We start from the raw sequence: 13,372 nt of genomic DNA, 5'->3' as shown, positions 1-13,372 counted from the left end.
TTAAGTCTATCTTCAGGTGATATAATATCACTTCAGGTGTAGTATAAGGACCCTAAAATAGGGTCCTTACATTGTGCCCTCTGGCCTTTGTGCTGTTCTTGTCAGATGTTTTTACACATGTTGAAAGCTCCACACTATGTTGTTTTTATTTTATTTAGGCCGTCAACTAGCTTTTAAAGAGATATAAATAATAAAAGCAAAATCTTACACATTTACCCATTTAGTTACCATTTCCAGTGTTCATCGCCCTCTGTGTAGATCCAGATTTCCATCTGGCATCATTTTCCTTCTGCCTGAAGGACCTCCTTTCACATTTCTTGTAGTTGGGTCTACTGGTAATGAATTCTTTCCCCTTTTCTGCGTGGGCAGAGTCTTTATTTCACCTTTATTTTTGAAAGATATTCAATGGGTGTAAAATCCTCGGTTGACAGTTTATTTTCTTCCAGTTCCTTAAAGATGTGACTCCACCGTCTTTTTTGCTCACATTGTTTCCAACAAGAAATCTGCTGCCATCCTTATCTTTGGGCCTCTGTTCCCAACTTGTCCTTTTTTTTTCTCCCTCTGGGTACTTTTAAGATTTTCTTTTTATGACTGGTTTTCCACTATTTGATTATGATGGGCTTTGGTATAGTTTTCTTCATGTTTCTTGTGCTTGTTATTGGTTGAGCTTGTGTCTGTGGGTTTACTGTTTTCATAAAATTTGGAATTTTTAAGTCATTATTTTTTCAAATATTTTTTCTGTTCCAACCTCTTTCTCCTCTTCTTTATGAATTCCAATTACACACATATTAGGTACTTAAAGTTATCCCACAGCTCACTGATACATTGATTTTTTTTTTTTTAATTCTCATTTCTGTTTCACTAATCCCTTTCTCTGCAATGTCTAATCTGTGATTAATCCTTCCAGTGTATTTTTCATCTCATGAATTGTAGTTTTAATCTCTAGAAGGTTTATTTGGGGTGTTTTTACAGGCATACGTTGGAGGTATTGCAGGTTCATATTCCAGATTCATTCACCACAATAAAGTGAATATTGCAATAAAGCAAGTCATGTGAATTTTTGGTTTCCCAGTACATGTAAAAGTTATGTTATACTATACTGTAGGACATTAAGTGTGCAAAAGCATTATGTCTTTAAGAAAAAAAATTCCAAACATTGTGATTTAATCTACTTGGGTGCTGGATAATTTTGTATTCCTACAAATATTCTTGAACTTTGTTCTGGGACTCAAACTACTTGGAAGCAGTTTGTTGCTTTTGGATCTTGCTCTAAAGATTTGTTAGATAGGACTGGAGCAGTGCTCTCTCCAGAGCTAATTATTCCTCGCTACTGATGCAGTACCCTTCTGTGCATTCTCCCAATGCCTTGTGAGTCACAGGGTTCCCTGGTCTGGCTGATGGAACACGCACTATTCCCAGCCTTGTATGAGCTCTGTGCACTGTTAATGCTAATCCTTTTAGGAAGTTCTTTCCTCAGCCTGACCTTCAGTAGTTTTGAAGATCAGGCTGATGTGCATGTGCACACCAGTACTCGGCATGTGCTGATCAGTACTCAGCTGAATACCCAAGAGTGACCCTCGCTGGTGTCAACCATCTCTCTGTACAGCTCTCTCCTCTCTGGTACTCTGTCCTGCAAAACTTAGTGGCTTTAGTCTCCATGGACATACCACTTGGCTTCTGTGGTTCCTCCTGCCCTGTGCTGTGGTCAGGGACTCTCTCAAAGGAGGAGGCCATGATGTTTGGAGGGCTTACCTGGCTTGTTTCCCACCTCCCAGGCATCACTCTCCTTTGTTACCTGATGAGAAGTGTCTTAAAAACTTATTTCATATACTTTGGCCATTTTTTTGTTTTTTTTCAGGCAGGAAGGTAAATCTAGCCATCTTTGCCAGAAGCAGAAATCCCTCACGCTAAGTTGTTTCTATTAATTCCATTCATCAGCTTCATTTCCCGCAATCTAGTCCATGACAAACAACCTTCTTTAAAAGCTTCAGGTGTCCCTCGTGCCCTCTTCTGGGATGTTTTCCACCCTCATTTCCACATACTGAATTAGGAGGCTTTCCTCTTCCCACCGTGCACCACCTCCTGAAGGCTGTGGCTGTGTTTTGGTCTCACGAGCGCCCTCAGCACCTAGCAGAGAGCCTGGCCATTGTGAGCGTCCAACCTCTGTGCAGAGAATAAATCAGCCCTCGAAATACAACAGCCACCCAGCTACAGGTTGGGTCCTTTTGTGGTTTGGGGTATAAGAAGGCATTTTCCATAGAGACAATGTGAAAATGCAGCAGGACGAGCCATGTGGCCTAATGCTAAGATAAAGGTGTTCCCTGACTCCTCTTCTTCCCAAGATCTTCTTTGTATGAGCTGATGGGCAGGGGGAATGTTATTTTGTCCAAGATTGGAAAGGAGAAAAAAAGAAGAGCTGGGGGCTGGAGTCCAAGAAGCAATGGCACTGCACCAGCCCCCGTCCTGGCCTCAGATGGACGGAACAGTCAGGAGGACCAGAAGCAGAAGGGCCCATGCAGTGAAACGCGTGCTGGGACTCCTGGCCACACGCAGTGCTGATGCAAGGCCAGGCCGCCAACGGTGGCCTAGAGGTAAGCCCGTTCATTCTCCCAGCCCCCTTGGTGAGGCCAGTTCCAGAGGACACAAGGGACATGCCCTGAGGTCCTGCAGGAGCAGGTGAGGACCCAGAGCCCAGTCAATATGGGCGTTTGTATTTCTGTGAACCATCAGTGGTCAGAGGGTGGCAGAGATGGAACAATGGCTGGATCCCCAGGCCCATCCCCCAAATCCTACATCCTCTATTACATGGCTGACTGTGGCCTCCTTCAGTGGGGGTATGCCCCCCTTTAGGTCAGGGTGGCAGCACTCACAGAGCAGGAGGGTGTGAGAGGGGCCCCTGCTGAAGCCAGGCTGGGCCAGTGGGCCAGACTCAATCCAGGGAGCTGTGGCAGGTGGTTCTAGAGCCTGCAGGGCCCAGTGGGGCAGGAAGGAAAATGCAGCCTCATTTGAGTCTGTGGACAAGGTGAGCTTTCTAACTGCCTTTAAGCGAGCTGCTTTACCCACATCAGCTTCCCGAAGCCAGGGGATGAGTGAGAAGGCAGGGGGAGAAGGGATGGGGCTCCATCCTGAGCTGGATTCTTGAGGGTGCTGTGAGGCTGATTTGTTACAAACACGCAGCCTGTTTCCTCCCCGCCCTTGTCCCCCAGATCTTAACGTCAGTGAGACCTTTCCCTTCTCGGGAGTGACTCCAGTGCCAGGAACACCCCTGACCCCGACGGCACAAGCAGCACCAGGCTGGGGGGATGATCTCCGTTACCTGGATGCTCTCCTCGGCCTCCGGGGCGACAGCTTCCTGCGGCTCCTTGACTATTTGCTGGCATTCCTGGCTGCTGCTCCTGAGCTCAGCGCCTTTCAGAGAAAAAGGGACAAGAGGACAGAAAAGAGATGGTAAATATCTGCAGAGCACAGAACATTGGAGGCAGCGTGGTCACGTGTTTCTAAGCTGCAGCATATCTGAAGGATTATATTGCTGAGGGCAGAGCTGCGAGGTGGGGAGAACAGGGTCTTCGCAGCCCACTCGGATTCTGACCTCTCTGTGCCTCCATCCGCACAGGATGGGGGTCCAGTGATACCTGGCCCGACGGAGCTGTGGACATAAACCGAGGCCAGGATGGGGCTGGGCTGGGCTGCCCCCCAGGAGGCCCTCGAACCTGCCAGAGACCGAGCTCCGTGATCCTTTCATGGGAGCCCCTTTGAAGTTTGTAAACAACTGATTATCAACCTCCTGGATGGCAGGCTTTGAAATGATTTTAAGGCAGAATATGGAAAAGACCACAATCGGCTATGTCAGTGCTCTCAGAACACAGAGATTAGCACAAGGGCTGCTTTCCCCGTGCTGGGAAATACTGTGAACAGGCATCTGACAGAGGCCACGATGTTAACTTTTCTGCTTTCTAAACAAGACCTGGAGCTAACTTTGCATTATTGTTTTAATATGTTCTGGAAAGTCAATCGGGGTAGTGTTCATATATTTACCGTTCACCAAAAACTAAAGTAGAAAAAACTTTTTTCCCATTTTGTCTGAAAAGTTCTTTTGCCCCTCCCTTTCTTCCTTCTCCTTCTGCTGTCTTTTCTTTTCCTTGTTCCTGTCTGTCTTTCTCCCCACCACCACCCCCCTCCTCTTCCACTGTCTCCCTCTCTCCCTCCCACCCTCCCCCGCTCTCTCGCCACCCCCGGCCCCTCCTTTCTTGTTCACTCTGTGTCTGCTCCACTGGGACTCTTAGCCCTCACACCTGCTTGCAGCCTTTCGGCCTTAGCTCAGAGCAGCCCTAGGATGCTCTTGCCCAGGGGCTGCCCCTCCTCAGAATTGTCCGCACATACACAGGAGGGACCCAGGACCTGCTGGAGGCCCCAGATACTGGGCTGCCAGCGTGGCCTGCTGCCCTGTCTTCTTGTTTCTAAGCATCACAGCAGACGCGGTGGTGTCAGAGGCAGCCTATCCTCTCCGCATCCTCCTCTCCCACTGCATTCGTTCCTGCAGCAACAGCCAGTGCAACGGCCCCTGCAGACGCCTCTCAACCCCAAATTCCCACTTACTCATGCCCTATACCTGCTTCTGGAAAAGATGCAGGCAAATGAAGTAGAATGAAATTCTAAGAGAAGAATCAGAGGCTCAGGGAGGTGTAAAGGGTAGAGACGAAGAGGCATATAACGTTGAAGGTACAATGAGAGAATGGCACCCCAGCAGAGTAAGTAGCTCTTCTGGGTGGAGAGCAAATGACATGAGAGGGGACAAAGCACTCAGAATCGCTCTTCTGAAGAAAGACGCTTTGGGGAGAATGAAACCTAGCGAGTCTCTAGCACCTGGATACATCCTGCTCCCTGCAAAACTTTCCAGATCGTTTGTACAGTGTTTCCAGTGTTCTCACAACAGCAAACTAGAGTGCTTTTCAGGTTAATGCAGCTTGTTATTAAGATACAACATGTAGGGCTTCCCTGGTGGCACAGTGGTTGAGAGTCCGCCTGCCGATGCAGGGGACACGGGTTCGTGCCCCGGTCCGGGAAGATCCCACATGCCGCAGAGCGGCTGGGCCCAAGAGCCATGGCCACTGAGCCTGCGCATCCGGAGCCTGTGCTCTGCAGTGGGAGAGGCCACAACAGTGAGAGGCCTGTGTACCGCAAAAAAAAAAAAAAGACACAACATATATACGGCACAGTGCATGAATCTCTACCTGTATGTACCGCACGTTAACAACCCCTTAAATGAATATTAAAGCTTTTCCAGGGCCCAAAAGTTTCCCTCACCTGCTGTCCAGCCAACACACCTCTTAAAGGTAGCTGCTGGCCTGACTTCTACCATCACTGATTCGTTTTGCTCAGCAGCAAAGTATTTGAATCAAAAACAAACAAACAAATGTTATCAATAACTCCCTATTAAGTTGCACTTTTTTAAAAATAATCTTTTCTTATATTAAGTTTTAAATTTGAAGAACTACCAAAAACACTGTTGAGTTTAAAAGAAAACTAGACTTTCCCTGGGAATTTATTTATTTTATTGAAGTACAGTTGATTTGTAATGTTGTGTTAGTTTCAGGTGTACAGCAAAGTGATTCAGTTTTATGTATATATGTATATGTATATGTGTGTGTGTATATATATATTCTTTTTCAGATTCTTTTCCATTACAGGTTATTACAAAATACTGAGTATAACTTGCAGGGCTATACAGTAGGTCCTTGTTGTTTATGTATTTAATATACTTTATGATTAGGACAAAATTACTAAAAAGCCAGAAATTTCAGAGACTGAATTAGATTTGCAGTGAACAGTTCATCCTGGAGCCCTCACCGCCTGCCAGGCTGATGTTCACAAGACAATTACCAACGACAACGACTAACTGTCTGGGCTAAAGTGTCGTGGGCGTTGCCATTTATTAAGAAGCAGCTGCCCTGCTTGTCCCCAGAGGTGGCTGCATTTCAGAACTGGGCAAGGTGATGCCACGTCCCTCCTTCCTGTGTCTCTGGGGTTTTGTGGGTTTTAATTAATTAATTAATGTTCTTAATGTGCCCTGAGATCCTCAGATGTGAGGTGCTGTCCTAGCAAAAACTCAAGGCAGCGGTATTATATAGCACACAGCTAGAAACACGACTGAGGTTGCAAATTTAAGTGTTTTTTTTTTTTTTTATTTGCGGTACGCGGGCCTCTCACTGTTGTGGCCTCTCCTGTTGCGGAGCACAGGCTCCGGACGCGCAGGCCCAGCGGCTATGGCTCACGGGCCCAGCCACTCCGCAGCATGTGGGATCTTCCCGGACCGGGGCATGAACCCGTGTCCCCTGCACCGGCAGGCGGACTCTCAACCACTGCGCCACCAGGGAAGCCCCTTAACTGTTATTTTATTGCTTACACCACCTAAGTAGCTTGGTAGTCACGAACTAGGGCTTTATTCTAGTGGGAGCGAAGGCATCGTTTACTAGCACTTCCTCTCTCAGTCAGACTGCTACCCTGAGGCGGGGTTACCATGAAGCAAATAAAGCTGGAGGTCCAGGTTCCTCCCAAGGCACAGCACCCACTATTGCATTCCTACTTTTGTATTATTTTTCTTAAAGAGAGCTCCCAAATTGTATAGACCCAAGACCTGTGTCTGCCTTGCTCTTTAACAGAAATAATACAGAGGAAAAGCTAAATAATACATTGTGAAGGCTTTAGGAAAAAGTAGCAGTATACAGTCTGGTGGGTTTTGACATTTTTTAAAAATAGTGATCAAAAATCCTAACAAGGTTTTTTTGTGAAATTAAATAAAGTGATTCTAAAAGAGCAAATATGGAAGAACAGCTAGTCAACAAAATTGTAAGAAGTAACAACAAAGAGTGGGCCATATTTTCTAATGAATATTAAGACATTTTATATTATTGATACTATGTATAAAATAGACAACTGATGGGAACATACTGTATAGCACAGGGAACTCTACCTAATGCACTGTGGTAACCTAAATGTGAGGGAAGTCCAAAAGGGAGGGGATATCTGTATGTGTATGGCTGATGCATTTTGTTGTGTAGTGGAGGCTAACACAACGTTGTAAAGCAACCATACTCCAATAAAAATTAATTTAAAAAATAACTATTGGGCTTCCCTGGTGGTGCAGTGGTTGAGAGTCCGCCTGCCGATGCAGGGGACACGGGTTCGTGCCCGGGTCCGGGAAGATCCCACATGCCGCGGAGCGGCTGGACCTGTGAGCCATGGCCACTGAGCCTGCGCGTCCGGAGCCTGTGCTCCGCAACAGGAGAGGCCACAACAGTGAGAGGCCCGCGTACCGCAAAAAAACAACAACAAACAAACAGAAAAACAAAAAACTATTTAATCACATAATCCCAAAATAAAAATGGAGATACTTTTCTTAAAAAAAAGACATATTATAAAGCCATAGTTATTAAAACAGAGGGTTATTGGGAGTAGGAACAGAACAGAAAGCAATCCAGAAAAGAGCCAGATAATTATGAAATGTTCATATATGTTAAAGGTAGCATTGGTGCGGGAAGAATAAACTGTACAATAAGTAGTGCTAACCATAAGGAAAACAATTCATTTGGGCCCCTATTTCATACAATACACAAAGATCATTTGCAGATATATTAACAGCTTAAAGTTTTTTTAATACTTTTAAATTACAAGAAGAAAATATAGGAGAACATCTCTATCTTGGGGGCAGAGAAACCCTTCCTTAAAAATGTAGAAGGCAGAAGTCATAAAAAAATATTGACATGCTAGACACCATCAGAATTTAAAAGTTCTGTCTGTCAAAAGAACCCCCTATTTTTTAAATAAGTAGATACATGGAGAAGATATTTGCAACACACATGATAGACCAACAATTGAATTCTAGGGAAAGAGGAAAAAAACCACAATAGGCAGAGGAAATGAATGGACAGAAAATGCAAATGACCAATAAACACATAGAAAGTGTCCAACCTCAGTAATAGAGAAATGAAGTTAAAACAATATCTCCTTTCACAGCTATCATACTGGCAAAAGTTAAAAATGCTGACAACACTAAATCCTGGAAAACTAGGAGAGGCTCTGGAGGAAGGCCACTGCTATGGCCATGTTTGGTGGCAATGTATTTCCAGGCCCAACAAGAATGATTCTGGGAATATAGCCTGTGGAAACTCTTGCAAGGGGCCCAGTGATACGTGTGCAAGGATATTTATTGCAGCACAGTTTGCAATAACAAAATAGTGGAAACAATTTAAATTTCCATCTAGGGACAAATGTGGCCCATTCCATACAGTGGAATCCTACCCAGAAGATAAAAGGAGGGTCGCAGCTTCCTGCGGCGTCGGAGGCGAGCTGAGGTGGAGGCAGGCTGAGGCTGCGAAGGTGTCAGCAGTGGTGGCAGCGCCATGGCAGGACTCGCAGGATCCCTGCTGCCTTGGTGATCCCGGGCAGACAGCCAGAGACCACAGCGGCTCAGCTCCTGGAGAGCGAGGGTTGAAGAAAGCAGAGGGCAGCCGCCCACGCCCACTGGCTCCCATTAGGTCGGTTCCTGCAGCGGTGCCCGGTGGCCTTGGCGAAGGCCCTGTCCAGCAGAGATCATGTATTGCCTCCAGTGGCTGCTGCCCATCCTCCTCATCCCCAAGCCCCTCAACCCCGCCCTGTGGTTCAGTCACTCCATGTTCATGGGCTTCTACCTGCTCAGCTTCCTCCTGGAACGGAAGCCTTGCACAATTTGTGCCTTGGTTTTCCTGGCAGCCCTGTTCCTCATCTGCTATAGCTGCTGGGGAAACTGCTTCCTGTACCACTGCTCCGATTCCCCGCTTCCAGAATCGGCACATGACCCCGGCGTTGTGGGCACCTAACAGCCAGCCCGGTTAGCTTTCCAAGGAAGCAGAAGACGGGAGGGGAGGCATTGACATAAGTCATAAAGCATTGGAGTTTCAAATCCCGCGGCCCTGCTGGGGCCACATTCCTAATGGCGCCTTTTTGGCCTGTGACGTTTTATCCTTATAATGTGAATAATAGCACTGACCGGTGCTTTTATCGTAGAGTCCTGTAGTCGTGGGTGGTCTTGTGGTTGTGTGTGTTCTGTCCCCATCTTGGCCCGACTGGCAGAATGGCCACCACCCTCGCCTCATTCCCACGAGGAGCCTGCACCCATCCTGATCAACTGTCCCAGCGAGATCCGGGCAGATAAAATGCCAGTCTCATTGTCACCTCTGTGACCCTTCCTTGTCAGAGTGTTACTGACCCCTCCGTCCCTCTCTTGGCTTCCTGTTAGTTCTCTTTAGCCCTTTCCTTTTTTGGGGAGCACCTGTCCAAGACAGGGCTCCGTTTTGCACTTATCTCGAATATAAAGAGATTGCTGATGCCCGAGAGCCTCGCTTTTTTATTCTTCTTCCCTGGCCGGCGGGCTAGACAGAATTGCGTCTTGACTGCTGTCCACAAATCTTCAGTATTTCCCCACTTCATTTTGAAGGAAGAAGTAACAGATACATGTTGCTCTTTCACCTGGGGGTCTGGGCTCTGGCTCAGCAGCCCAGCTTCGCTTCCTCTGCCCTTCCTCCTGCCTTTCTAAACTGTCGCAAGGAGGGGGCCTTATTTTGTCTCCCATGCATGCTCTGCAGGATTGATGTGTTTACGTAGATCTAGCAGTCCCCAGTCGAGTGAATGGGAGAGTATTTGTGTGTTTCATAACAGCCACGATCCCCTGATAGGTGTTTGGATATTTTTTGGTGTGGTGTGCCGTGCATGCGCGTGTGTGTATACGTACGTGTACAAGTACATGTGTAAACCCTTTGTAAAGAAGTTTTATCGAACGTATTTTGATTTTGAGGTGTAGCAATAGCTAGCTTGTAGGGGCCGCTACAGTTGGTATTTAGTATGGGGATTGCAGAGTGACCAGCACACTGGACTCCGAGGTGGTTCAGACGAGATTGAGGGGAGCGGTGGCCATCGTCCTCGTGCCAGGAGCTTCTCCGCTCCTGTGCGTATAGACTGTATACGTTACGAAGAATACACGGGAAGACTTTGTGACTGTCACTTGCTTTTTTCTTTTTCTGCGCTTCAGTAAAAGTGTTGGCAAATGAGACTCTCTCCTGGCCCCTGCCCGCTGGGGATCAGCATGGTTGTCCTTCCAGTCTAAACCATCCATTTTTCTCTTGCCTGAAGGGGGAGGGAGGTGGGCCAGGCAGAGGACAGAACTGGAGGCAGTCCATCTAGGGAATGGGACTGCGGGGCCACACTTCTGGAACATTTGGACTGCTATTCTGGAGCTTTTATTTCTGGTGTGTTCATTGCACAGCGTTTGAAATGTTTAATAAACCTTTATAAACTTAAAAAAAAAAAAAAGGAGGGTCGCAGACCTAGGCTTATCAACGTTATTAGATCTCAAAGAGCTGAGTGAAGAAGCAAATTTCAGAACGTCCCATATCCAAAAGGTGCCATTTATGTAAAAAAATACTGCCACGGGCTTCCCTGGTGGCGCAGTGGTTGAGAATCCACCTGCCAATGCAGGGGACACGGGTTCAATCCCCGGTCCGGGAAGATCCCACATGCCGTGGAGCAACTAAGCCCGTGCACCACAACTACTGAGCCTGTGCTCTAGAGCCCACGAGCCACAACGGCTGAGCCCACGTGCTGCAACTACTGAAAGCCCACGCACCTAGAGCCCGTGCTCCGCAACAAGAGAAGCCACTGCAATGAGAAGCCCACGCATCACATGGAAGAGTAGCCCCTGCTTGCTGCAAATAGAGAACGCATGTGCACAGCAATGAAGACACAACACAGCCAAAATAAATAAAATTAATTTTAAAAACAAAAAAACCCTCAAAAAACAAAAACACTGCCACAAGATGGTAGTGGTTTTTTTCTGTGAATATGTGCATAAAAAGAGGTCTGGATGGATGCATGCTAACAACAATGGCCACTTCTGGGGATGAGAGAGAGAACCAGGCTTGGCCACTGATCAAAGGGAATTCAACTTTTACTGCATTACCCTAACTTTTTAAAGGAGGACAGTTTCGTGTATTATTAACACAATTAAGATTCCCCCCCAAAATGTCTAATTATAAAAGTAAATTTCTATCTTCAGAATATTACAAAATGGTCATTTTGTTTAGTATTTTAATATTATGATTTCAGAAAAGACTGACAAATGAATTTAAGCCACTCAGCTCTAAGAAGAGGAAAGATTAGAGGTTCGCGTTAAATCATTCATTCAACTGAAGTTCAGTGGAGAACGGGGAGTTGAGGGCACTCTAGAGGTACTGCGAAGTACATAATGAATCAGATGTAGTCCTTACTCTAAGAGGCTCACAAGTAATTAGGGTGTGAGTGCACCCCCCCAACCCCTCCCACCTCTAATGATCTTGCAGTGTGAAAGTTGCTAAAGCAGAGGTATGAACAAAGCACAGTGCGTGTTCACGTATTTATTCATTCTTTCATTTAAAAATTTATATTTTACACCTACCATCTGGTAGACATTAACACACTAGACGTTGAAGACTCAGCAACGAACAAGACTAACTTGCACTCCCAAAGCAAGTCAGTGAGAGAAGGAGGAAACGTTAAGCTCTGCTAGATGCAGAAAATAAGAGCACGGGAGCTGCTTCAAGGTTGAGTGGTCAGAGACGTCCCCCTGGACATTTAAGCTGAGATCTGAAGGATAAGAAGTAGCCTCGAGACAGTAAGAGGATGGAAACAGTGAGCAGACAGTGCTATCAAGCATTTCTGCTGAAGAGTGGAGATGTCCTTATTTCCTGACCTGTTTCCTTCCTTGGTTTGCCTCTGACCCTTTGGTCTTCTTCGTAACTGTGCTAGTTTCCTGTGGCCACTGTAACAAATTATCACTCACTTGGTGGCTTAAAACAACAGAAATGTATACTCCCACAGTGCTGGAAGCCAGAAGTCCTAAGTCAGTACAGTACCCCTGGGCAGAAATCAAGGTGTTGGCAGGGGCAGGCTCCTTCTGTCTTGGATAATTTCATCTCAAGATCCTTCATCACACGTACAAAGACCTTTTACCAAAACTAAGGTAACATTTGCACGTCCCAGGGATTGGGATGTGAACATCTTTCGGGAAGTCACGTTTCAATCTAACCTCGGGAGCACCTGGGTGCTGTGTATCCACCCAAGTGCTTCCTAGGAACGTAAACTCAACTTGTCCGAATCCGAAGTCAGAGCACCTCCACCAAATGATTCACTCACTCTTCTTATTCCCATCTTGCAAAACGGCTCCACCATCCACCTAGTTTCTGAAGTCACCCTGGAGGTTTCCCTCTTCCACAGTCTTCCTTCCCCATATGCAGTAAAACATCAAGTTCCATTAAGTCTCCAAAATATCTCCCAGGTTCATCCACAGTCACGCTTCTGGTTCAGCCCCTCATCTCTTTCCAGCACAGTCCAGTGGCCCTTGGAAAGTCTTCCTAGAAACTAGAAGTTGACGGTGTATCCCTTTCTAGTTTAAGGTTCCTGATGGTTGCTCATTAGTTATGTTGTGATTAAACAGAATCTAGACTCTTTTGTGAGGGCTCATAAGACCTCAGCTGCCTCTCCTCCATCTCCTGTCCTGCTTCCTATTTCCCACCACCCCCTCACTTCCCGCTTCAGCAACACTGAGCTGGTGCTTTCCCCTCATACGCCCTGGTCTCTAACACCTCCTTATTTTGCACATGCACATTGTTTTTCCTCTGCCAGGAAAATCTTTATGAAAGCTCCAATTTGTTTTTGAAGTTTTGACTCAAAAGCTTTCTTTTCTATGAAGTCTATGTTAATGTTCCCAAGATGACTTAGGTATAACTCTGCTGTGGTCCCACCACGATTTTCTATCCTTCAAAACACATCTCTGATTATAAATTCATTTGTCTTGTATGTTTATCCTGTCATTAGACCATGCAAGCCTCACCAGGTGCTAGACCAGGCTCCCGAAGGTTAGTATATGGGATGTATTAGCTGAATGAACAGCAAGAGGCTGATGATGAAGTCTACAATGATACAAAGGAAAACACTCGCAGGCCGCATGAAAGCAGGACAATGAGCTTTTCCATATTGTTCAAGGAAACTCCTCCCTCCTGGACTGCAGTGCAGACTCCAAGCCATAGAGTATGGTGAACTTGAGCTCAGTGCACTGGTAATTCCCAGATCACTGTCCTGACATGAGACTGTAGGTTTTATCCTCCAACAGGCTAAACTGGAGTTTGTGTCTCCTGAGGACAGGAGAAAGGAGGCCATGACAAAAATCACCAGCGTTCTTCTTTTTTTGGGAACGGGGTTGTAATCATGATGCTGATTTTTCAGCCTTGCTTTGTTTAGGCCCTTTGTCATGTAGTGGCCTCCACTCCAATTCTGGGCTCAGCCTGGGATCTGCTTTGGATAAGTG

General features: G+C 46.3%; 2 protein-coding genes across 2 annotated transcripts in view; one reads left to right on the top strand and one right to left on the bottom strand.

The window, feature by feature from the left end:
• CFAP61 (cilia and flagella associated protein 61) overlaps positions 1-13,372 on the bottom strand; it is a gene marked incomplete at both ends in the record, with an annotated part of 251,678 nt that overhangs the window by 181,020 nt on the left and 57,286 nt on the right. The window contains one exon of the mRNA XM_082857551.1: positions 3,317-3,408. Coding sequence (XP_082713677.1) covers positions 3,317-3,408 — 92 coding nt within the window. The remainder of the gene's footprint in view (positions 1-3,316; positions 3,409-13,372) is intronic.
• Positions 8,592-8,855, top strand: LOC309973348 (apoptosis inducing factor BLCAP; the record flags this gene model as incomplete). Its single annotated transcript, XM_082857557.1, has 1 exon — positions 8,592-8,855. The coding sequence occupies one exon, from the start codon at positions 8,592-8,594 to the stop codon at positions 8,853-8,855; it is 264 nt and encodes an 87-aa protein (XP_082713683.1).

This window comes from Leucopleurus acutus, assembly GCF_964270905.1.
Source record: "Leucopleurus acutus genome assembly, chromosome: 16".
NCBI lineage: Eukaryota > Metazoa > Chordata > Mammalia > Artiodactyla > Delphinidae > Leucopleurus > Leucopleurus acutus.
This window is presented reverse-complemented; position numbering and strand designations above follow the sequence as displayed.